This window comes from Nannospalax galili, unplaced genomic scaffold (genome assembly GCF_000622305.1).
Source record: "Nannospalax galili isolate Female #2095 unplaced genomic scaffold, S.galili_v1.0 scaffold9, whole genome shotgun sequence".
Lineage (NCBI taxonomy): Eukaryota > Metazoa > Chordata > Mammalia > Rodentia > Spalacidae > Nannospalax > Nannospalax galili.
The window spans coordinates 7914865-7941930 of NW_008360332.1; the positions used below are offsets into that span (position 1 = coordinate 7914865).

The 27066-nt window shown below is 37.7% G+C and overlaps 1 protein-coding gene across 1 annotated transcript; it reads left to right on the forward strand.

Moving 5' to 3' along the window:
* Positions 1-742: 742 nt before the first annotated feature.
* Positions 743-24868, forward strand: Clca4 (chloride channel accessory 4). The gene is made up of 14 exons (XM_008826266.1): positions 743-901; positions 5117-5257; positions 5388-5535; positions 8744-8852; positions 11920-12097; positions 12569-12787; positions 13789-14016; positions 14780-14957; positions 16002-16108; positions 19514-19732; positions 20290-20557; positions 22457-22627; positions 23859-24089; positions 24429-24868. Exons 1-14 carry the CDS (start codon positions 743-745, stop codon positions 24866-24868), a joined length of 2796 nt encoding a protein of 931 aa, XP_008824488.1.
* The last annotated feature ends 2198 nt before the right edge of the window (positions 24869-27066 follow it).

The window sequence follows — 27066 nt, forward strand, 5'->3', positions numbered from 1 at the left end:
TGAAAATTAATTAAAAAACTGTACTGTTTACTCCACCTCAACAGTAACCAGTCAAGTATCAGGCATAAAAAACAAATTCTATTCCTGTATTATTGGAAAGGGGTTTTTTTGTGTACTCTAATAACTTGATTTTATTAAATCTTCTTAAATTTACTGAACTCTTTAAAATCCTTAATTTGGGTTTCAAGCTCATCTCACCTAATTTGGTGTTATTTATCCCATTATTGTTTAGATGACAAATAATCTAGGTAATAATTAAATTGCTCTTTGAAGCTGAGGGGCACTGGGAAAGGGCGGGGGAGAGTGAGGAGAGGGTCAGGTCTTATTACGATCAAAATTCACTGTGTGAAATTCTCAAATCCATAAAATATTTTTTAAATTTCAAAATTTAAAAAACTGAAGGATAGCTTTAGCCTTTCTATATGTTCATTTTATTATTTTTTTACATTCTATTATCTTGAAAATATAATGTCTGTATTTAGGAATTAATCAAAATTGGTGAGCAAAATATTATCTCAAGAGGAAAATTTGCTGCATGTTATATAACATTTTTAGTCACTTTAGCAGCTACCATACAATAAAACAACTTTATAAATTGGTCATGTAGTTTTCCACTCATGAACATTGACCTTTGTACAATCAGTATTCCTTAATCAGCTAACAGTAGGAATTTTTAGGAGTATATATAGACCTGGCAAGAGACAAAGTAAAAGAAAGACCTGTGAACAACCAGAAAGGAGTAATGGGTCTATCCAGAAGTTTTGTCTTCCTCTTACTCCTGTACCTGCTTCAGGAATCAAACACTTCCTTTGTGAGGCTGAGTGACAATGGTTATGAAGATATCATCATTGCTATTGATCCTAGTGTGCCAGAAGATGAAACAATAATTAAACAAATACAGGTAAGGAAAAGCTGGAATTTCTTCTGTTTGAATTATGAAAAAGAAAAATGTTAAAAGTAAATAGTAACTGTGGAAATCTCCAAATGCTTCAGGAAGCTTAAAGGTAGAATGAATGAACAGGTGCTGGAATGGGTATGGAGAGACAAAGGCTATAAAAGTTTCTAGGTGAAGGTTCTAGAGGGTGCTAGAAGGGGCTCTACCTTCTAACTATAAACCAAAGACAAAGCATAGAGCCTCTCTAATCTTCAGCTTCCTTATGTATAAAGTAGAACGTGGACTCGTTTGTTCTTTTTTTTTTTTTTCTACTTTTTAAGTTTATTTACTGAGAGAGAGAGAGAGGGCGATGGGTGGGGGGAGATCCATGATGCATATGTGGGGGTCAGATGAGAACTTTAAGGAGCTAGTTCTTGCCTTCCACCCTGTTAAGGCAGGATCTCTTTTACTGTTTCTGCTACTCAGTGTACTCCAGGCTAACTGGCCCATGAGCTTCCAGTCAATTCTCCTGTCTCTGCCTCCCTTCTTCCAGTAAGAGTGCTAGGATTACAGATGCACACCATCACAACTAGCTTTCTGTGTGGGTTCCAGGGAATCAAACTCAAATTCAGGTCATCAGGCTTGTGCGGTGAGCACTTTTTCCCACTGAGCCATCTCCCCAGTCCCATTTGTTCTTTAAATAGTTTTTTTAAGATTTTTATGGCATGCTGGAGGAGAGAGCAATAAATTGAAATTAAAAACATGATAGAATATGTATCCTTTTCAGAGTCTTAACTAATAAAAAATGAATAAAATAAGCAGATCCAGTGACCATAGGTTGCTGTGGAGTATGTTAAGTCCAGAAAGAAAAGGGGTACAGAGTAGATGTGCCAGGAATAAGGGGATAGTATTAGCTACTGTTCCATGCAGGATAGTCAGGGAAGACCTCTCGTATGTGATATCTGAGTAGAGACTAAGATGAATTAGAGAAACTCAGAGACGAGCCCCATGGGGTGGTAGCAGCTAACCCAATCAAGGAAGCAACAATGAATAAGCAGGGGAAGGTGGGTTGAACTGAAGCTGGGAGATGTGCAGAGCCGGGACGACTAGAAAGACTGTTTTTGCTTCCGCTCTGAGTGACTTGAAACTCCATGGAAGAGTTCTTAACAAAGGGTATGTGCACCCCGGTATATGTTCTAAGACCACCATAACTACAGGAAACTGTGGAAGGTTTGCACATATCACACACCCGATATAAATACTACTGCAGCGTAGAAGAACAAAAGGTCCAGGCAGGAACCTGCAGCTAGTAAGTTGGATGGTGACTAGGACAGGGAGCTGGTGGTAGAGATCATTAAAGTGTGTGATTCTAAATGTATTTTTGACATTTTCTGCTGATTAAGATGTTGTAGGGGAGGGGAAGTTAGGAAGGTAATGCTAAGAGTCAAATTAAACTTTAAAACTTTGGCCTAAATACTGAGAAAGGCAGAATTATCCGCAACTGCAAAGGAAAAACTATAAATAGGGAAAATTTGAGAGCTAGGCGATATGGAGTTAGTTTAAGGTATTTTGAAATTACGACGCTTTTAGGCATCCAAATAGAGGAGATAGAAATCTGAAGTCACAGTGAAATTTGAAATGTGTATATAGATAAAAATGTAAGATCAGGGGCTGGAGAGATAGCTCAGCGGTTAAGAGCTGACTGCTCTTGCAGAGGACTCAGGTTCGATTCCAAGCACCCATATGATAACTAACAACCATCCATAACTCCAGTTCCAGGGGATTTGATGTTCTATTCTGATCTCTGCCAGTATTGCATGACACGGGTGCACTTATACACATGCAGGCAATATACTCATTCACATAAAATAAAAATAATAGATAAAATACTTTATAAAATGTGAGATCATCAGTGTATAGAGGATATGGCCCACCAGGTAGGAACAAACAAAGGGAGGGAAAGGCTCCAACACTAAACCTAGGACTCTGATTTTCGAAGTCTCTTCCAACTCTAACATGCTAATTAGTGTACAGATGGATATTATCGCTACACAAATCATTACCCATGTCCCTGGCATCAGTATCTATTCTGTTTTCAGTTCCTCCACTCTGGGGTTCTGAAGCACTGTTGAGTCCTCTACTGGGCATGAACTGAGGGGTGATCTAGTGATTCTGTAGCTATGACTTGTCATTCATTCTCTATAAACTCCATGGCAGCACAGAGGGTGTTTGCACACCAGTGTCTTTAGACCTCTAAAAGAAAAGATTACTTTTATTAAATAATATAAACATCAGATAGCATAGCTGGTTCTGAATGACAGATTCTTGGTCTTCAGAGATAGTTGGTCAGTTTCAAACTTTTTTGAATTCAGAAATTGGTATTTGATAGAATTATTTCTAGAGGCAAAAATAACCATTAACAGTGTTCTCTGTTGAACATTACAAATAGGAATACAACATGCTTTGTCAACATACTGACCTTTTGCAATGTTTCTTGACACTCAGCCCTTCACACCATTCTTACATTTATATCATCAAGCAACTTTGTGACATGTCATCTACTTTATACACAAAGATTTATGCCGACCTATATTATAATTCATGACCTGATATGCTCCATTTTCTACTTTCCTTTTTCCTTGTGTTCATGCTTCTTCTTGACTTGAAAGGAGTAACTCTTGTAAGCACTGGCATTTCATCTTCTTTGAACTAAGACCGGAATTCTGGAAGGAACTGAGAAGGAATATTATAGGATTTCTGGCTAGAAAAACTTCAGGAAGTATTATTGGGCACTGAGGGCATCCCAGGGAATTGCAATTACTTAAGAGGGTCTCTGAAATCTTTTCATGACCTCTGAGAATTTGTATCTAAGATGACCACTTGGACCATGGAGACTCCAGAGAAAATGCCATCCCATGGAGTTGTACAACACAACCTACACAACTGTACACAGCAGCCCTATTTGTTCAATCCATAACTGTTTGAATAATCAAAACACTTTAATCTCATATGTACAGAGAGTGATCACTTCCTGCAGAATATGACAACCTAAATATCCTGTTTTTTCAAAATAATGAAAGAGGCATCTTAAGAAAGAGAAATCTTTCATCTGTCTGCTGTCTGTGCTGAACCATCTCTAGCCTATTTTAAACTTCTTCAAAGCCCTTCTTCTCCCAGTCAGTCCACTGGGTCTGTGTTTCTCTGGACTCTGGCCTTTTGGCTAATCTCAAGATTATTCGCTCAGTTTGCTGACTTCATGTAACACACGTGAGTCAGAACACTGGACTTTTTTAAAGTGAACCAAGAAAAGAGCTGGAATTCCTGAGGAGCAGTTCTGTTATGGGCTTGTGTTAAACCAGTAGACATCACAGAGGAGTCTGTCTTGAAAGAAAGAATACTGTAGACCCAGATGCCTCCAGGGAGATAAAGATGTTGGCATCATCCAGGACCTCTCATTTAGGGGCCTGATCGTAAGGAACAGTCATCTTAAGTGCTTTTCACCTATTTCCCTTACTACACAGTAAGCTATGAGGGGGGACAAATTCTCTAATAAATCATTGTAGCATTGCTTTTATGATACTAAATGTAATTTGATATTTTCTGGTTGGTGGCAGAGTAATTCTATGGTCAAAATTTTACCTGTACTATGTAATTTTCTACTACCCACCCATCAAATGCCCAGCCCTCCTGCTGCTCCTAAGAGTGGGGAAAGAAAAACCCTTCCTGATAACAACTCCTACAGACTGTCCTTGCATCTGCTAAAGCTGTTTTCAGCTTAGATGTCTTCAAATCAGGAATCAAAGTACTTTCTAGTTCATTCCATCATATGCAACATTCCATCTTTAGGCACCCGTAACGCTGAGTAGTATAGCAATGCCCATTAAAGAGTAAGGTGACTGAGCTTCAGAGCATTATATAAATCAACCAGGAAGTGCTAACACAAACACTGGAACCAAATAAATTACTTGAAAGTCTAAGTACATATTCATGTAAAACAATTGTGTTATCACCAAGTATAAGCAGCGGCCTTTTGAGGTAAGAGGATAGGAAACTGAGAAGCCTTTCCTAGTTCAAGATGAAGCAACATTTTAGGATGACAGGGGTCAGGTTAGAACTGTGGTCAGAGATGCTGGTCATTCAGCAATTGCTTTTGTATTAACATTTAACACTGGGAAGTGCCTAAGATGAGTCTTGATCCACAGCACCACTCAGCCATCCTCACGTTTTCCTCTTTGATAACAGGAAATGGTGACTTCAGCATCTACCTACCTGTTTGAAGCCACAGAAAGAAGATTTTTTTTCAAAAATGTATCTATATTAATTCCCGAGAGTTGGACAAATAAGCTTCAATACAGGAGGCCAAGTCATGAGAGCTACAAGCATGTGAGTGTCAAAATCTTCTCTAACAAAACATAATATTTTCTGGATTTGCTACAAATTGATTGCTTCAGAGTCTTTCTAACTATTGCCATTTCTGTTCTTAATGTTTTGATGGTCTTTTATAATATTCTAGGCAGATGTTATCGTTGCACCACCTGCCATCCCAGGCAGAGATGAACCGTACACTAGGCAGTTCACAGAGTGTGAAGAGAAAGGAGAATACATTCATTTCACTCCTGACTTTGTACTGGGAAGAAAAGAAAATGAATATGGACATTCAGGTAGGAAAGTTGGTTAAAGCAAGTCTATGCCCAAGTTAAATGAGGAAGCTTTGGAGCAGAAGCCCTTAGGTCCAAATCTTACTGCCTCTGTTAGCTGTGTGCTTATTCCTAGTAAATGGTAAACAGAGGAGTTTCATCTTATAGAACCTCTGTGACGATTGAGCTAGGCAACTAGCTAGTGTACTATCTATAATATTTTTAGAATTTTAACAAAAAAGCATAAATATAAAAGTTTTCCTAAAACATACTTAAGCCAAGATTTTAACTTTCCAATTCTCCATAACTGGATATTAATCAGCTGCATGTCACTTTTGTGGAAACAAGATGTGTAGCAAACTAGAAAAGGTCACAATGCCAGGTGCTGATCGAGGAAACACAATCACAGGTTGTTAGCTGCTGATACTATAATTTGAACTCTCTGGTTGTATAAGATGAAATTGTCTATAATGGATCATTTATACCAATTTAAACTGGTACTTTAATTTAGTTCAATTTAAGTGTTAAGAAAATTTGTCCAAATGAACTAGAGTATATTATTTTATAGACAAAATGCAAATTTTAAAGGGTGGGACAATTCATACGTTGTTAATCAATGAAAACAAAGAATCCCCATGTCTCAGAATCATCTCCCTTCTCCTTCTCTCTGCTAACTGAGCCTTCCTTAAGTCTCTGGCCCCGACAATATCTGATCAGCCATAGTCAGCACTACATGACCAGCTCCCACTCTACTCCTTCAAACTCCATCACCCCTTCCCATCCCAACCTTACCTGCCCATATATGCGATTATACTGATCAGATTCATTCTCTGTGGACCCTGCTAATCCTTCGCACACTCCTAACAGCACTGTCTATCAAGCATGTCCAACAAACTCAGTAACTTCAACAAGTACTAATAGTTAGATTCCTACCTTGCTTATCTTTGGCTTTCATCCAAGTTACTCCAATAATTTCAGTACTGGAGTGATCTAGTTTCTCTTTTGATGTCACAAAAATTACAGCACATTTGGCATTGCAGCAAATTCACATTTTCCAAGTTCAGCCATGTGCTTGTGTTTGGCTCCTGTCCGCACCCTTTCTCATTTCCTGAAGCAGCCTAAAAAGTAACTTCTACCATTTTCAAGCTCTCAGCTGTTATTCTCACTCCCATCAATTGACACAGGAGGCTTGACTGAGCAAACAGAAACCCTTACCCTCTTCCTGTCTAGATTCAAACATGCCACCTACTCTACCTCCAGTTCTCATAGAAAAGCCCAGCTTCTCCAATGTCCCTATTTTAAAGCCAATACCCCCATCTGAAGGCCCTTGGTTTTTCCCTGTATCTCATACCTTAGCCCTGTTCCATTACTGGCAGCCCCCACCCTTTTTCTCAGGCAGGTTTTTATTCCACTAGGTAATGCACATTTTGTGGGAAAAAGTCACATTCTGTAAATCATGTCCTGAAAACAATAAAACTCTCAAAGAAAATTAGATGAGAAAGAGAACCCTCAAGATTGATGTGGTTTTATAATAATAATAATAACAACAAAGAAAGTAGACCAAAAAGATCCTTTGGACCACCCCGGCAGCAACTCAGTATATATTAAAAATATATTAAAGTCTAAAGTCTAAATTCAGACTACATTAAAAGTGCACTAAGAGTAAAATGCCATTTGAATGAGAACAAAGCAGCCTAAATGAGACAACAATCTGATGTGGTGGAATTCTAAGTCACGGGGCTGCTTTAAAATTGGGCATGGAAGGTAGAACAACATGGGAAGGAAACAAGTCTGAGTGGTCCTAACAAGACAGCCACAGGTACAGGTGGTTTAAAATTTCTTAAAATTCACCAAATTCCTGTTGTACTAGCTGATATGAAGGTTTTTCCTTTCTATACAGAAATTTGTAAATCTATTCTCACTTACATAACTCTACCTAGAAAATCTTAAACCAACAATTTTAATTTTAACATGTACAGGAATAACTTAAGGGTCTCGCTAAAATCTGATCCTACTGGTCTCTGATCCAGCATGCTTAGGTGGGCCTGAGACCATACTTCTAACAGGCTCCCAGGAGAGGTGGATGTTGTTCATCAGGGACCACATGACTTCTTTCTAATTCTGCTGTTTCCTCTCTGTTTTCAGATCTCATATGAGACCATTTGAGCTACTGAAACCTATGCTGTAGCAGAGAAGTCTTTGTTTCTGGTCTCTTCTTGTTCATCGATGTGTCCTCTGAAGCCTTTCCTAACAGTACTAAGAAAAAACAAAGTTCTGCTTTTCTCCTTTCTACATCTCAAGTTTAGATTCACTTGTATTCGTGAATTCGGCCTGGAATCCCTATGAAACTGTCTTATTCTAACTTCTTCCTATAGCTTTTCTAACTCAAAGATGCATCTCACATGTTTTTATAATGTTCAGTACCTAGTATTGCACTTAACATAAAATTAAGATTAATACTTGTTTCATATAATCTTTGCTTATTATGTGCCAGATAGAATCACTTCATTTTTACATCCCCCTAAATTCTATAGTAGTATTTAATAGTCTATAATAGTATTTTCTACCTTTATTTTCATTATCAAACCCCAGAAGTATTTTTAGACATTTTTCCCTAAAATTGCATCCCTAAGTTATCTATACACCAGAATTTCCATACATCTGATTGAACTGTTGACAGTATCATGCTTGAAAAGTCATAAGCCACTGTAATATGTTGGGCCTTTCCTCTCCAAAAATGGAAACCCAAATCATAGCCTACTTTGATTGTAGTATACACTCCATGAATGTTTCATTGATTTAACATGCCGAAAATAAAGATAATATACTACAGAGTAATTTAATGCCACTTAAGTACAAGAAGTCCTTCTTATGAACAAAAATATAAATCTTAGGAGCTATGGAAAATTAAATATACTTTAAGGAAGGTCTCGAAATTTTTTAAAAATTAGTGCATTTGTGTGTGTGTGCGTGTGAGTGTGCATCTGTGTGTGACTGTGTCTGTGTCTGTGTGTCTTTGTGCGCAGCATGCCAGTCTGTGTGTGGAGGTCAAAAGACAACTTTTGGGAGTCAATTCTCTCCTTTCATCATGAGGCTTTTAGGGATCCAACTCTGGTCATCAGGTTCAGTGGCAAGCGCCTTTACCTTCTCAGCCATCTTGCCAGCCCAGTTCTTGAAATATAAAATTTAGTACTTGAATTATGATTATGTATTTGAAAATGTCTTCCCATAGGTAGACTGTTCGTCCATGAATGGGCCCACCTCCGCTGGGGAGTATTTGATGAGTACAATGAAGACCAGCCTTTCTATGCAGCTTCGTCAAAGAAAATTGAAGCAACAAGGCATGACTACCTAAGTGATTTTAGATGACTCAAGCTTTTAAATGGCTTATTGTTCCTTAGACTTCTTCCAAATGCCAAGTACTCATTTTTGTCCCAATGCAGACAATTGATGGTACATCACAAACTTGCTTCATGTTTATTTTAGAAAAAAAATGTTTTTAGTTTTTTTGAAACAGGGTCTCCCTGTGGCCCCAGCTGGCCTGGAACTCATATGCAGATCAGATTGGCTTTGATCTCACAGAGATCTGCCTGCCTCTGCCTCCTATGTTCTGGGATTAAAGGTGTGCACCACCATGCCAGGCTGAAAATTTTTTGAAGATGATTGTCTACATAAAATATACATAGCAGCTTCAAAGCCAAGCATTTGGTTGGCAATTTGACATATTTTACACTTCTCTGCCTTGGGTGTCAGAGGTTGGGTGAAAAAAGATGAAAGGGGCTAACTACTGCTAAATGGAGGCTGAGGAAGAAATCAAGCAGCTTCAAGGAGCCAACTCAGAACTTCTTTGAGATTTCTAAAAAATATTTTATTTATTATTTTTATTTTATGTGTATGAGTATATCATCTGCATGTATGTTGTTCAATACCTGAGGAGACCAGAAGAGGGTGTCAGATCCCTCGGAACTGGAGTTAAGGATGGTTATTAGCCACCATATGGGTGCTGGGAACCGAATCCAGGTCTTCTGCAAGAGCAGCCAGTGCTCTTAACTGCTGAGCCATCTCTCCAGTCCCTTCTTTGAGATTTACAAAGGTCATTTAAAAATATCAGCCTAGCATCACAAGTTGATAACAAACCATAGTTTGGTTCTGAGATTAAGAGATCAGCATGTTTGGGAAAATTTCATTTTAAACTAGGTGTCAGTAACCTCATCAGTGCCACACATCCTGCTGGTCTAGGAACTTGTCACAAATAGAGAGGTAAGCTGAAAGATGTGTGACTGTAACAAAGGCCCTCCCTCTCCCCTGCTGCCTAGTTTTTAATAGTATTGAATAGATTACATTTTTATGCTATACTTCTGCAAAATGTCCAGTTTCTGCTTCAGAATATTTATGACTGTTTATGTAGATTGCATTATTATGGTCATCAAGTTTTGGAACAATAGAAGCATAGATATATTTACAGGTCTCCCTAAATGACTGAATGAGATCTAGTCTTCACTTCTGAATTTGAACTGGAAGCCAGTGAGATCGAGATGTGGCCACACACTCATGTATCTGTTCGGATCTCTACCGCATAGGGCCCATTCCATACAGTAACACACAAAATGTCTCTATCGGTCTTTATTCTTTTGTCCTTCTTAACAGCATCTCACTCTTTGATTCCAGTCACATTTCCCTTTGGATAAAAAAAGTGCTCCTTGAATAATCAAAGCACCTGTAGTTATGTCATATCCTGTTCTTTAGAGGATGTCTTCTTGGAAAAGAAGTCTACAGAGAACATCAAGCTCCCTAGAATAAATGGTTTACAAGTTCCCTTAAGTGCCTGCAGTATAGTTAGTACTGCAGGGCCAGCAGGAAAGATGTTGAAGGAAGAGAACAGCAGCTTTAATCTCAGCTGAGAAATCAGTCGTTGTGCCTATCTGGAGGTCCCACTTAAGTTTTTCCATTACAGTTTCTTGAAATATAGTAATTACTTTGATTGGAACTCTTGGCTTTTGTTATTAGCACAGGAAATACATGCTACACGAACAAGATCTTTTGTCATGACACAAAGATCAGCATAAACAAAACTACTTAAGACTTTTTAAAAATTATTTATTTAATAACCGTATAATTAGAAGAGGCAGTTCATTACAACAGCATTGACATATTCAATAACAATTTCCAGAGCTGAGATGCATCTCTTTCAAAATTGGCTGTAAATCTTTAGGTTTACAGTTGAATTAATACAGTTATACAATATTGTACTCAGTATAAACCCTATAAGACATAACATTAAATGAGGTTTTAACCTTATGGATCCTTAGTACCTGAGTATGGATATAAAGTCATCAGGTAGATTTCAGTGGTAATGTTTATCACCTCTACTAATTAACATGAAATAAATTTTTATGTTTCTTCCTCAAATATAAGTTTTTATTTGTGGATTTTTTTGTGTATATCATACAGAACATCCCACACAATCTTATTCATGTATATAGCCACTTCTCAAATGGCACCCTCCCATAGCCACCCTCCTCCTCACTGGAGCCCATACACTCTGTCATCCCTGTTACTGTCCACTGTGTTGTCGGAGCCCCCAGCTAATCCCCAGTGCTTGTCCATCCGCTTAATCTGGTCAGTCTATACAGAATTCCTTGTTTTAGGAAGATCAGCTGTTCCTCATCTGGCAGCAATCAGTTGCCAACATTCCTTTAGATAAGATTGGGGTCTGCTGTTCATTTTTTCCAGTTCTATGCTGGGTTACTGTCTGGGAGTCTTTTGGGCTACCCTGGCCAATAACTCAAAGGAAGGTATCATCTGTCTGGCATTGTTGCCTGTTATATAGCCTTTTGCTATACATATGGACTCTTATGAAATTATATTGGCCCCTTTAATCTTTGGTTATACTTTCCTTTGGTGTGTTTAAGGCCATACAGTTGGTCCAGATAAACCAATTTATTTTTTCTCTTAAGGTTGTTTGAGGATCTGTTCCTCAGGGGTCACATGAGTTAGGGAGGAGCCCCTGGCTTCTTTCTTTTACCAGTTCCACCTATATGAAGATAAGTCAAAGGTCCTGCTCGACCATGGTTGGCTTCGCTTGGAAGCACAGAGGACATGATTCCTCTGTGTTGACTCTCCTTTTTATAGACCGGACATTGGTTCAAGTCCATCTGGTGGGGTCTCCTTGACCTCCTTGATCAAGAGAACAGGTGACCCATCACCGTTACAGAACATTGTAAGAGGTGCTCATAGTCCCCTGGAACTAGTCGACCTAGGAGGGCAAGGAGCAAAAAGTGTCCTTTATGTCCCTCTGACCGAATTATAGACCTCAAAGTATGCCTGTTAAACACCCAAGAAGGTTAGGACTTTTAAAAATTGTTAATGACTAAGTTGTGTCAAAGACTAACTGTCATATATTTTCAGGTGTTCCACGGGAATCTCTGGTATAAATAGAGTTCGCACATGCCAAGGAGGCAGTTGTACAACTAGAAATTGCAGAACTAATTCCACCACAAAATTGTATGAGAAAAATTGTCAGTTCTTCCCTGACAAAATTCAATCAGAAAAGGCATCCATAATGTTTATGCAAAGTATTGATTCTGTAAGTATGCCAGTAATCAGGTCCAGAATTTATAATCAAAGCATTTTTCTTATTTTATTCATTTAAAACTTGTTGTTGCTGCTGCTGCTGTTGTATTGAACCAAGGGCAATACACATGCTAGTCAAGCCTTCTATCAACTGAGATACATCCCCAGCCCTGACGTACATGATCTTAAAATACCTTCCAAGTGACATAAGAATTAAATATGTTAATACATAGTTCTTTAAACATTGGCTAACACACAGTAAGTACTCATCTAGTGTAATTTATTATTGTTGCTGTTTATTAATAACTAGACCACTAATGTTAACTACCATTATAATGATAAATCTACCTTCTATAGTATTGGTTTTCATTCATTATATTTCACTTGATCAACAAATATTTGCTGAACATCTTTTTAATCTGTTTCAGATTAAACGTTTTAAATGGATGGTATAGTATTTTTTTTCACTTTATCAATCTTTTAGGTCACTGAATTCTGTAATGAAAATAACCATAACCGAGAAGCTCCAAGTATACACAACATGAAGTGCAATTACAGAAGCACATGGGAAGTAATCAGAATGTCTGAGGATTTTAGAAACAGCACACCGATGGAGACACCACCCTCTCCACCTGTCTTCTCATTGCTGAGAGTCAGCGAAAGGTTTCTGTGCTTAGTTCTTGATATATCTGGAAGCATGGCTGTAAGTTCATGGGCTCATTTTTTTCTAAATATAGAAATAGGAGTAATGAATGCTGTGACCACACTAAACTCTACTTGTATTTGGATTGTTCTGGATTAATGATGTCATAAATTATCATCACTTCCTGAGATCATTACCTGAAGACACTGCTGTGTGTGTGTGTGTGTGCGTGCGTGCGTGTGTGTGTGTGTGTGAAAGAATGATGTGTTAAATTTAGAACAACTAATCTAGAGGAGTTATTTTGTTCTAGAAAATGCACACTTGAATGAGAACATTGATACCCTTTAATGAGAACAAGAGACTAGACTGAAATTGTCTTTAACCATGGCCCTTCCACATAAAATGCTTGAGAGAACTGAGAGTGGAGTGGATTAATGGATACTAAGCTCCCTTCTAGGTCAAGGAACAGGACAAATGAGCAGAATTTCTAACATGACACTATCTTATTTCTCAACTGTTCAAGTGGCCTCTTCAGACACAAGCAGAAAAGCATCACCATAAAGAACACATAGCTAGATACAGTCATTCCTTCCTTCTATTATCACACAGTGAACAGCAGGCATGGTGTTAGACTCTGAGAACAGGGATGCATGTCCTTGAGATATTTATAGTTCATTCAGGCTGAGCATGGTGATATGTGCCTGTAATCCTAGCAATCAGGAGGCTAAGGCAGGAGGATTGCAATCCCAGGAGTGATTATGAAACGCACTAAGATGTGAATCACTACCCCCAGTTTCAACCCAATTTCCAACTTTAATTTAGATAGTTAGCAACTGGGAATCATCTGTAGCTGAAAAGTATAAGCTCCTTAATATGTGTTCCATATTATACGTAGCCATATTTTTTTAATTTACCAATTGAAAAAAGCATAATTTCTTTCTTCAACAGTATAGATTAATAATCATAAAGTTCTTATCAGTAAATTTCGTGAACTCATCTTATGAGGTCTGCCCTCATCATCCAGTTGAAAACCGCTCTGTTGTCTCACCCTTTTCATTCAGAGTGCTGACCGCCTCAATCGAATGAATCAAGCAGCAAAATACTTTCTGCTGCAGATAATTGAAGATGGATCTTGGGTAGGGATGGTACACTTTAATAATGTTGCCTATAATAAAAGTGAGCTAATCCAAATAAAAAGCAACACAGAAAGAAACAAGCTTTTGGAAAGCTTACCGACCATAGCGTCTGGAGGAACTTCTATCTGCTCTGGAATTCGGTCTGCATTTAAGGTGAAAATCACACTGCAAATGTATTTTGTCATTGTTTTGTCTTTAGGACATTTTAATGTGAAGTGCTGATGTATACACTTGCCTCCCCATTTTGATATAATTAATCCTAAAAGGCCAAGGACAAGGTACATAGAAAAAAATTGGCATGTGTAATCATATCACTTGGTAGGTGGAGGCTCAAGGATCAGAAGTTCAAGACCATCTTTAGCTAGACAGCAAGTTTAAGGCCAGCCTGGGATACATGAGATCCTGTCTCAAACAAACACAAATAAATAATAAATAAAACAACCATTAACTTCAACACGATTAGAACTTCAGCTACCTTTTATTTATAAGTCTAGGAGGATTTCCTAATTTGGAATTCATTAGCTTTTAATGCTGATGTGGATTCTTAATGAACCTGGATGCATGTACAACTAACTTTATACACTGCAGTCTTATCAGATAGCAGAAGAAAATCTATGCCATATTTTGCATATCAGTTCACCTGAGTGTACTAGGCTCAGCTGTCACTGTAATTTAGTCTACATGAAATTCTTTTCCTAAGCCCTGAACCCACTTACCTTTCATTCAAGGAAATCTTCCCTGCAATCATGGGACAGAAAAAATTACATTTATGTTCCCCAGAAATTATTGATTATAGACTCCATGATTTTAAAATATAAATGATCTCTTCTATTCTTTACTTTTTATGAATTCTTTCTAATTTCTCATCAGGATATTTGATCTACTATGATAATGGTGCTCTAAATTATGTTTTCAGGTGTTTAAAAATCGAAATTCCCAAATAGATGGGTCTGAAATTGTGTTGCTGACTGATGGGGAGGACAACACTGTGAGTAGTTGTATTGATGAGGTGAGAGACAGCGGGACCATCGTTCACTTCATTGCCCTGGGACCATCTGCTGACAAAGCTGTAGATCAAATGGTCACTATAACAGGTAAAGCATGATTTCTCTATGCCAGCCCTTTAATTGTAGGATATAAACATGGAATTGACACTCAACCACTTCTCTCTCTTGAGCTCCTGCTCTGCATGTCAGGAGCTGGAGAGCAGAGTTAAACCAGACCCAACCTCTGTCCTCACAGCATTCAGAGTCCAGTTGACTGGAGAGACAAAACTGCTAATCAAATCCTAGATAACGCTCCTTCCTAACAGGAGGAGTGGAGAATAAAGTTCGCATGAGAAGGGGAAGCCCGGGTGGAACAGAGGAAGGGTAAAGAGGGCATGAGAGACCAAGTGACTCTGAAGCTGGGCCTTAAAGTCAGGCTTTTTTTCTAGGAAAAAAAGAGGGTGAGAAAAAAACAAAGATTTGAGATAAACATTAACTAAAGTGGCTGTTACTTTAATATACAGAGGTGATGAAAAATGGATTATATGTTTCTAGTACCTTCTTAAACAGTAATGAATACATAACATGAGTACCGATTATTATACCAATTTTGCTTCCATGATACCAAATATATATTTGCTTTTTTATGGCTGGTTATATAAACTGCTATCATTTCAAAACACTTTTATGACCATTTGTAATTTTACTTCTGTTCCGTATTCTACCAGCAGTAGTACCTTCTTGAATTTTCCCCCTCTATTTACAGTTCTTTCTCCTCAGCTCTAGTTATTGTCAGGACACCTCAGTATAGCAGCTCTTTCATCTTTTTTAATGTTCTATTTCTGATGTATTTTGTCTGGACTGTGTAAAATCTGTGAACTTAAATGTGTGTAATTGTAATATCTTTCATGGTATATGACTATTTGATATATCTCATCAAGCTGAGATTTCCATATTGAAGTGGTGTTTACTCCATAGTTATGATGTTTTAAATTAGCATTCCAGAATTAATCTTTCAGCTATCTGACTGTGGTCTACTTTAACTATACATATGAAATTTGATTTTATTTAAACTGTTACCTTTTTAATCATTAAAATGTGATAAGTACTCATGTTATACAAAACAACATAGCTTATTCATTCACATTTTAGGAGGAATATATCATTTTGCTTCAGATGAAGCCCAGAACAATGGCCTCGTTGATGCTTTTGGGGCTCTTGTTTCAGAAAATGCTGATATCTCCCAGAAGTCACTTCAGGTCAGATTTTCCATTCCTGGGGGTTTTGTGCTTCCTTTCAGTATAACCATGGAAAAGAATTTGGTATTTTTAAGTTCTGTACTTTTCTAAAAAGTCATGTCCTTTAATTAAAATCGAAACTTTAAACTGAAATAAAAATTATTCTTTATGTATAACTAAATTAAGTGGTAAAATAAGAATAAAACAAGTGTTAAAGTAAAAGGCAATTTTTTTCATATTTTCATAAAGTTTGATTAAGGGTATTAAGCCCTAGTAATATAAGATTCTCCTCCAAAACCAGAATGTGTCCAAAGTAAAGTATCCATTTTTCTAGAATGCATTTTTAAAAATTTCATGCTTCCAAGCTTTCTTCACCCTGAACTACTGTGAAAAAGACTGCTGGTCTACCTATCTGCCTCTTTATCATATGTGCAACATGTCTAGACACATAAACTCAAGTATCAGTTTTAGAAATGCAAGGATGGAGCTTGGAAACAAAGACAAGCAAATGATTACTGTAGATCTGTAAGCTCAGGTCTCCTCTCACCCCCTAACTACTTTTTCATTGACTTTATTTTATTCACAACTCCTCTGAACTCAACTCTTTTTCTCATCCGTGTCTCAACAGCACCGCCATTTTGTTACTTGGATTCAAAAATTCTAAATAAGCTGTCTCTTTAATTCATGTCCCATCTATAATAATACAGACCATTTCCATCAAGATACATTATGTAAAAATCTGTTTCTCTTCTTTTTATTCCTACAAGTCTATGTCATGTGCCTTTCTGCCAAGACTTCTGTTTTCTGTTTTCCGATTCATCAAGCCACCACCTACATTAAAATTGTCCAGGACCACCTAAGCAAGCCTATCTCCTATAGCTTCCCAACAAGAACAAGACTGACTTGTGGTTATATACAGATGACCTTAGAGCTCTGGTTTCTAAATAATTCATCTAGTCTGCTAGTGCATACCAAATTAAAGGGGAATTAACAGTGTTTCTGATGTTTTCTACCTTGCTGATGAAGACTGATGGTATTACAATTAAAAATTGATAAGGAGAGAGAACAGATTTTGAAGGTATTGTTTTGTACTATGCTTTACCTTTGGTAATTTTGAATGGATGGGAGGAACTCCAAATGGAAAACTCCAAAAACATTTAAAAGTTTAAGAAGAGAATACAGGAAATCAGCAAGAAAGGAGACGTTTATGTATGAGTGGTGCTCAAATCTTCAGAGTGGGCTTTTTAAAAATGTGTGAAAGTGAAGGAACAAAGTTTCATTTCCTTCACTTGAGATGTCTATGGTAGGTTCTTAAACAGAGAAATAACAAAAAGAAAGCAAAATTTTTCATAGCTAATATGGATTCGTATACATGATGAGTAGAAGATGGGAGAAATGGTGACTGGAAGCATTGTTCAACCATGAAGAACATGATAACCTGGACTTGAGGGCGACAGCTGGAATATGAAGGAAAGGCTGCGCTCTACATGTTGTTTTCTTAGGCTTTCCTGATGGAGAGATAAAACAAGAGGGGGTTGGGTCAGATGTGGTAGAGCACACCTTTAATCCCAGCACTTGGGAGGCAGAGGCAGGGAGGATCTCTGTAAGTTTGAGGTCAGCCTGGTCTACATAGTGATTTCCAGGCCAGTCAGGGGGACATAGTGAGATCCTGCCTCAAAAAAATGGGGTGAGTCACATTCAAATTTAGCGCATATCCATTTAAAGACACACTGGCTTAACCTAGGACTAAGATTTTGGGTGTAACATGCTTCCTCAAAGTAGAAGTATCTTGCTTCTATCAGCATAGGCTAAAGTGGCCTGGGGTTGAGAACTGGGTTTAAGTTGAAATGGAATTTCCTATTGTTCCTAAAATGGCACTCCTAAAAGCACTCATTTGAGCAGATAAAGGTGGATATCTTGGGACTTCATGCTAGGTGAACTAAACCAAGTACAGAAAGCCAAGTGTGCATGATCTCATTTACATATAGAATCCAAAATGGTTGAGAGTAAGGAACAGAATGATAGTTACCAGAAGCTAGTGCTATGTAAGTGTTTGAGAGATGACAGGAAATGGACACAAACTTTCAGTTAGATAAGAGAAACAAGTTCAGGAGATATATTATATAACACAGTAACTATAATTAATAACATGCATTATATTCCTGAAAATAGCTAAGAGAATCAGCTTAAGTGTTCTCACTTCAAAATCAAAAGATGATTATGTGAAGTAATGCTCACATTAATTAACTTAGCACTTCCATAATATGTACACATTTCAAGACATCATGTTGTACATGACGAACATACACCATTTCTGTCTTTGAAGAATAATTTAAAATGCTGGCTCTTCTACACTAAGAGCTCTCAGCAAAGATGAAGCACTTTGTCACAGCTCCTCTCAAAGAAGACCCTCTTCTGCTTTCTTCTCAGGATCCCACCCCACATGTACCAACCTTCCCTCTCTTGAATACATTTACTGTCCCATGTTTTGCCACCTATCTTGTGTGGGAGACTGTTTAATGATGCCTCATTAGCAAACTATTCAAAGTGCTTGTCCTCAAGTGTCTTTTTGGGTAGTACTGAGGATTGAATCTAGGTCCTCTCAATAGAATTGGGATCTTTTCTGAAAACTTATGGGTGACAATTGTGTTATTAAGTCTGGAAATATAATTTTAAAATTAGAGTGGAAACATCAATTTTAAAGTTGAAACTGTGACCCTATTATATTTTCCCAGTTTTCTGGGAGAATACACATACATGCTAGGCAAGCATTCTTCCACAGAGCTATATCCAACTGCTTACCTGTCTAAAGCATCTGCCTCTACTCAAATACTCTGGTTACCCCAAGAATTATTTTTTGGGTCATCAGCAAGACTTAAAGTCAGCGTAACACATACTCACACCACACTAATCCGCTGGGATTTTAGCATCATTTCATGCTAAAGATCAGGATGGGTATTTGCACAGAAAACTGGGAAAACATAATAGGGTCACAGTCTCAACTTTAAAAGTGATGTTTCCACTTTAATTTTTTTATTATACTCTGCCTTTCCTTCAGACCCTAGATTTCCAGACTTAATGACACAACTTTCACAATCCCAGTATGCTTTCATAAAAGACCACAATTCTATAGAGGTATAGACAGGATTGCTGTGAGTTGGAGGCCACTCTGAAGTACATAGTGAGTACCAGGCCAATCAAGGCTATATAGTGAGACACTGTGGTACATGTACTTAATTCCAGCACTTGGGGGACAGAGGCAGGTCTCAAAACAAAACAAAATGACAATAAAAAGATGACAAAGTCTATGGTGGTACAGCATATATAAGACTGTTTCTGACCAAATATTAAGATAATCTTTAAAAGACAAAAAGAATAAAATTATTTTCTTTGGGAGTGATTAATTTTTAAAATATGTTTAAACAGCTTGAAAGTAAGGGATTCACACAGATTCAGAGTAACGACTGGATAAATGACACTGTAGTAATTGACAGCACAGTGGGAAAGGACACATTCTTTCTCATCACATGGAAGCAACAGGCTCCTGATATTTCTCTGTGGGACCCCAAAGGAACACAAGTCACAAATTTCATGGTGGACACAGCTTCCAAAATGGCCTATATCAGTATTCCAGGGACTGCTCAGGTAAGTAGTTGGCTTTTTGGAAAAAAAAATCTCTTCAAAGATGATCTAATATCATAAATGTCAATGCCAATAATTTTACTATCTTTAAAATTAAGAAAAAATGTTATGTATTTTCCTGGCCTTCATGATCCTGAAAATTGTGATGGCAGAGTAAAGGTTAAAAGAGCTTACAGATCAGAGGAAAAGAAGAAAAGGAACTCTGAGGACTTTAAGGATGAATTATGAAAAGTCCATGTAACTTTGTGTGCAGAGTCCTTTCTAAGTGTTGCTATCAAAGTCATAGACTCTGTGATGCTGGCTAACAAAGCCAAAACCAAAGCAGACTTGCCAAAACAATCTTACAGGTGAGAAGTCACAAAGTATAGATACCATGTATAACACTAGATAGAGTACCCTGCCTGAACTGTCTCAGTTCACATCCTTTTAAAAACCACCAAACTCTCCAAACTCCATTTGCTCTATTCTGTACTTCTATGATTTACTTTTAAATTGCATAATGGAAAAATGTTGTAATTTGACTCTGAATTCTTGTTGTATATTTCCACTGAAAATTTTAGGACGGCATTTGGACTTACAATCTTAAAGCCAAAGCAAACCAAGAAATATTAACAATTACAGTAACCTCTCGGGCAGCAAATTCTTCTGTACCCCCAATCACAGTAAATGCTAAAATGAACAAGGACACAAGCAGCTACCCCAGCCCAATGATTGTCTATGCAGAAGTTCTACAAGGGTATGTTCCCATCATTGGAGCCAATGTGACTGCTCTCATAGAATCAAACAGTGGAAATATAGAAGTTTTGGATCTTCTGGATAACGGTGCAGGTAATTCACAAACTTTTATAAATAACCCTATAATTTTTATTGTGAGCGCGAGCATTTAATAGCTGTGCCAGCACTCTGGCCCAAGCCTGTATGTCTATAACTCCTGGGTTTCTGGGGTAGTGGGGTTCAACAAGATGGGACCTAAAGAATGAAGACAGAATATGGAGGAATACCAGGACCAGCAGAGAATTCAGTCAGGTAAACCCTACAACATGCTTAGCAAGTGGTTTACACATCACATGTTAAGCATTCAAAAAAATATCATTTACTGCCAAAATGACTGTTTTAAATCTAGATGGGCAATGCTTGTCAGCAGTTACAAAGGTTTCATTCAGAAATTTGATAACATAACCAAGAATTCTGGGCACACACTTCTTAGGGGAGCATCACCAGGAAATTGTGGCCAGCAGAGGTAGAGCACAAATAGGTGGCAGAACTTGGGGCCCTGGCAGGGAAAGGGAGAGAAGCAAGAGTAAGTCCCAATGGCTATAACAAAACACAAATAGAATCCCAGGAGCTGGGGCCCAGGCATCTTGGGGTGCCACAGAGAGGAGGGCTCACCTCTGCAGTATCAGATACCAGGTGCGACTGACAGAAAACTACGAACTAGACTGGCTGCTCCTCTGTCTCCCTGATCTGTAGAGTGAGAGGTACATTAAAAAACCCTTTTGCTACATTCTGTGTTGTCCTACAAAACCTTGTGTTGAGGTCATCGAACAGCAAAGAACCTATTTGGTACACATTTGAATTATTAGAGATTTTTATCAATACCATTTGCAATGCATTTGCAATCCATTGATCTTGGCTCCAACTGCAGCTGACTAATTGTTCTTGGGAACACTTCAATGTTTTCTTTAAGTTCAACAGTATTTCCACATCTATCTCACATCTCTTCCCAATTCCCACAAATCCATCTAACACTGCATAAAACTTCGTGTATCTTGCTTCATTTCTTGGCATTTTACCAGATGAGCATTTAGTTAAGCTAATTTGAAATGCCTTTACTAAAAGAAGATATTGGTAACAATGGCTTAGGCAGGCATCCTCACACTTTTGTATACAAAGGAACCATCTGGAGAGCTTGTTAAAATAAGAGTGCTGAGATACTTACCCAGACAATCTGGGAAATTTGCATGTCTAAAAATCCCCAGATTTTTATAGGGATAGATACTGATGACACAGGACCTTTACTTTCTTATCTGCTGAGTAGAATAGGAATTTTTTTTTTGAAATTCAGCATATGACTTAAATGTTCAAAATATTAAGAAGTGAATTTATAATCAGAATTTATTTCTGAACTCCCCCAAACATGTGTTCCAATAGAAAAATTGGGCTTCCCTTTGTCAGACTACAGAAGCCAAAACAAGAGACAAAAGTCATTGAAGATAAAGAAAAATAAGTAATTTTAGTTGCCTATTGTGATAATTAAATCCTACATAAAGATACATTTACTTTAGTGGGGACCCTTCTTATGTAAAGAGAGGTATAACATGATTAATATGATTAATTGGGTAAGATAAAAGTCAACCAATTGGCAGAGAAATGGTAAGAAGAGTCCTATGATCTCTACATAAATTGGTAGAGGACAGAAAGAAAGGTGTTTAAGTAGTTATTATACATGTGCAATTACCAATGTACATAAATATGTTCTATAAATTTAAATGTATACATTTCCAAAATAAGTCAAGGCACCAATTCAATAATGTATAAAATATACATTATTATATATTTCGTATTATATATTTTATATTGTACAGAGTGTAATGGAAATGTATTCCAGTGAAATGCAAAATACCAAGCACAACATAGAGAATACACTGATAGAAGCCAATGCTTATGTTATAAAATGCACCAATTTCTCATTTATTACATTATCATTTGTTTTATGTCTTTAACAAGGTGCTGATTCCTTCAAGGATGATGGGGTCTACTCCAGGTATTTTACAGCTTATTCGGAAAATGGCAGATATAGCTTAAAAGTGCGAGCTCATGGAGGAACAAATTCTGCCCGGAGAAGCTTACGGCATCCACCGAATAGAGCCGCGTACATACCAGGCTGGGTAGTAGATGGTGAGTGACTCATGGTATCAGAAGCCCAGTGAATAATATCTGTGTTTTGATATGATGGAGGCTGCAAACATTTTACAACTGAAAGCATATCTTTTCCCATTTCAAGAATGAGGTTTTCTGATAATTGCCTCAAAATTAATCCAAGTTTTGAAGCAGTGCCTCACATCTAGTAGGCACACTAAACCTGCCAGCTAGTATTTTGTTAATCTGGAGAACCTTACAACATCAACAAGAGTGTGTTGAATTTTCTACTCAGGACATAGGAAATAATCCAATATGCTATGAGCAATATTAAGTATAAGCCAGTGGGAGAATGTGTCCTTCAAGTTACCTGTGCTTCAAGGGTAAACATTTATGTGGAATGTTTTTCAATGGAAAAACAAATGTGGAGAGTGAGGTGATGCTAAGCAATTAGAATGCGTTCTTAGTGTTCCCTTGCTTGGCTCCTTATCTTGTGACTTCTAGGGGCTTTTGTTAGCAGTGGAGTAAATCAGTTTTATTCCTTAGCACTTGCCGCATGGATGGAACGACCTGGCCCAAGTGTTTGAAAGGGAACTGGCATTGATTTCCCCAGACATGTTTCTAGCTGGAGATTATTTGAGAGATAAAGTAATACTTTTTTTAAGTGCACATATTCACTGGGCATGGTGGCACAGGCCTGTGACCCCAGCACTTAGTAGGCAGAGGTGGGAGGATAAGGATTTTAAGGTTACTTGGCTACACAGAAACTTTGAGACCAGTCTAGGTCTCATGACACCTTAGTTTTTTGAAGGCATATATAGAATTACACAATGCTCTCATTCAGTGCAGTTTTCACTCTAAAGCAAGTGTAATCCAATTTTATTAGTCAGCATCCATAGCATCCTACAGCATCCCAGTAAGAACGCTGAAGGAAGAATTCTCCCACCAATTGAATGACCATGATTGCCTCACATAGTAAAAGCACAACTATATAAATGAAAAGAAAAAGAAGAAAAGACAAGTAGGATCAGGAAGGTGATTCATTAAGTTCTAAAAATACAGGTACAGAGCCAGGAGGGGTGGCACACGTATGTAATCCCAGCATTTGGGAGGCAGAGGCAGGCAAATCTCTGTGAGTTTGAGGCCACCCTGGTCTACAAAGTGAGTTCCAGGCCAGCTGGGGCTATAGGGAGACCCTGTCTCAAAAGATTAAAAAAAAAAAATACAGGTACAGTTTTGCCTGTTTTAAACTAGAGAATTATAAATGCAGGGGAAATTGAAGGGAACCCGCCGAGACCTGAAACAGCTGAGGCTACTCAGCCAGTCTTGGAGAATTTCAGCAGGACAGCACTGGGAGGTGCTTTTGTGGTATCAGAAGTTCCAGCAGGCAGGCCTGACAAGTTCCCGCCAAGTCAGATCACAGACCTTCATGCCACACTTGATGGAGATGAGATCAGCCTAACATGGACAGCACCAGGAGATGATTTTGATGTTGGAAGAGGTAAGAACAAAGTATCATGCAGTTGTCACCTAAATGAAAGACACCCATTATAACAGCAAGAGTGGATGGGCGGGTTACAGAAGAATGGCTTTTACTTGACAGTTCAGCAAAGTGGATTTTATGATCTGATATTTTTGAATTTACCAAACAGGTTTTATTTTTCATGCAAAGATAGTAGCATTTGACAAAGTTTAAAATTCAAAATTCAGCTTTAATTGAAAAATGACTAAGACTTAATATGAGCGTACTTCACACGACTCACCATTTTTTAGACTAAATGGAAAGAAATGTACTATGCTATGATTCAGCAACTAATCTACATCTAACTTTTTTTCTTAGTTCAAAAGTATGTCATAAGAATAAGTGAAAACATCACTGACCTAAGAGACCATTTTGATGGGGCTCTTCAAGTTAATACTACTTACCTGCTTCCAAATGATGCCAACTCCAAAGAGACCTTTGCCTTTAAACCAGAAAACATCTCAGAAGAAAATGCGACCCACATATTTGTTGCCATTAAAAGTGTGGACAAAAGCAATTTGACATCAAAACTGTCCAACATTGCACAAGTAGCTCTTTTCATCCCCCAGGCAGATTCTACCCAGGCAGGTTCTAGTCCTGGTGAAAACCCTCCTGATGGAAATCCTCAGTCTGGAGTTAGTATTTCTACTATTGTGCTGTCCGTGGTGGGGTCTGTTGTTCTTGTTTGTATTATTTTAAGTGCCACTATTTGTATCTTAAAGAAGAGATCTTCAACAAGACCCGTAACAGCATTTTGAGAAAACAAAAACAACTTAAGTAAAAGACACTTCTGAAATTTTAGATATACCCTGTGTGATCATAAAATCATAAAAATAACTTTAAGTGTTTCTAAAAGAATATTTTAAGTGCATCTATTCACCAAAAACTACTAATATAACTTTATATTTTATTTGCTCATTATCATAAATAGTGATGAATAAAGATCATTTTTCATATTGATCTCTTTGTGTATTATTGCTCAATGCAAAAAAAATTCTGAAATGGTATTATTTTAGATTTCATAAAGAAATCAAAAGTGTCTATTTAAATAGTCAAAAAACAAGTTTAAGGGGCTGGAGAAATGGTTCAGTGGTTAAGAGCACTGGCTGCTCTTGTAGAGGACCCAGATTCAGTTCTCAGCACCCATGTGACAGCTCACAATACCTGTAATTCCAGTTCCAGGGGATCTAATGCCTTTCTCTGGCCTCCATGAGTACCAGGCTCACATATGGTACATATACATACATGCAGGCAAACACTCATACCCATGAAATAAAATAAATAAATCTTTTTTAAAATAAAAGTATAAACGAGCAAATCTTTAATATTTAGGTCATGCTGTTACTAATATAAATTGATGGCATTATATTCACCTAAAATCTCCAAGTACACAGTATAGTGTGAATATCATGGCTACTGTAATTCATGGATATGGAAGACACTACTTTTTTACATTTATTTATTTATTTATTTTATGGGGGACTGGGGTTTTTGTGCCACAGGACATATGGAGATCAGAGGACAGTTTGTGGGAATTAGTTCTCTCCTTCCATCATGTGGGTCCTGGGGATTGAATTCATATTGTCAGGCATGGCAGCAAGTGCCTTTACTCACTGAGCCATCTTGTTGGCCCAGAAAGATATTGTCATTTAAAAAACCAGATACTGGGGGCTGGAGAGATGGCTCAGTGATTAAGAGCACTGGCTGCTCTTGCAGAGGACATGGGTTCAATTCCCAGCACCCACACATGGCAGCTAACAACCAACCATCTGTAACTCCAGTTCCAGGGAATCTGACACCCTCTTCTGACTTCCATGGCATTGTGCAACATGGGTGCACTTACACACATGCAGGCAATATATTCATACACATAAAATAAAAAAAATAATAATCAGATACCATCTGTCAATAATTTTTCTGGATTTCAGTTCAATATAAACATATATCTCTTTTCCCTTGAAAGCCTACCTACTTGTCATTTTAATTCATCTTGAGAATTATTGAAGCTGTAGTCTATTTTTTTTTCAGAGAAAAGAAGCAAGACATATTAAGACTTGTTTTAATCTATCACTCAGAGGCACAACCATATCAAAGAATGAGACCAATTAATGAGAAAAAGAAAGCAAGTTGAGAAGAACAGATTCACATTATAGGGGGTATTTACAAGTCTCTCATGAGTCCAAGCTAACAAGAATATGGTTTACTCCAAACAACAACAAATGCTGGTGAGAATGTGGGGAAAGAGGAATGATCATTCACTGTTGGTGAAATCTAAAAATAAAACTACCATGTCACCCAGCTCTATCACTCCTGGGTATGTATCCAAAGAGTCTTAAGTCCTACACAGAGACACTTGCATATCCACGTTCATTGCTGCACTATTCACAATGGCTAAGAAATAGAACCAGTCTAGACGTCCATCAACAGATGAACAGGTAAGAAAAATGTGCTACATTATATGATGGTACTTTATACAACCATAAAGAAAAATGAAGCCATGACATTTTCAGGAACATGGATGGACCTGGGAATTCTTATGCTAACCAAAGTGTCCCAGATTCAGAAAGACAAATGTCACATGCTTTCTCTCATGTGTAGATCCTACATTTTAATTTTCATATGTGTGTGTATGTATGTATGTAAATGGGGGGAAGATATAGGCCATGAAACTAGAAAGGAGACCATGAGAGAGGAAAAAAAAAATGTCTTGGGTGGGGATGGAGAAGGGGGAAGGGTAAAAAAATGCATGTGGGGCCAGTGCAGCAGCTCAGCATGTAGAGGTGTTTGCCACCAAACCCAATGGCATGACTACCTGAATTTGATCCCCAGGACATACATGGTGGAAGGAAAGAACCTTGACTCCCACAAGTTGTCCTCTGACCTGCACACATGCACACGCACGCACACACGCAAATTAATTAATTAATTAATTAAGAAAATGAATACATGTGACATA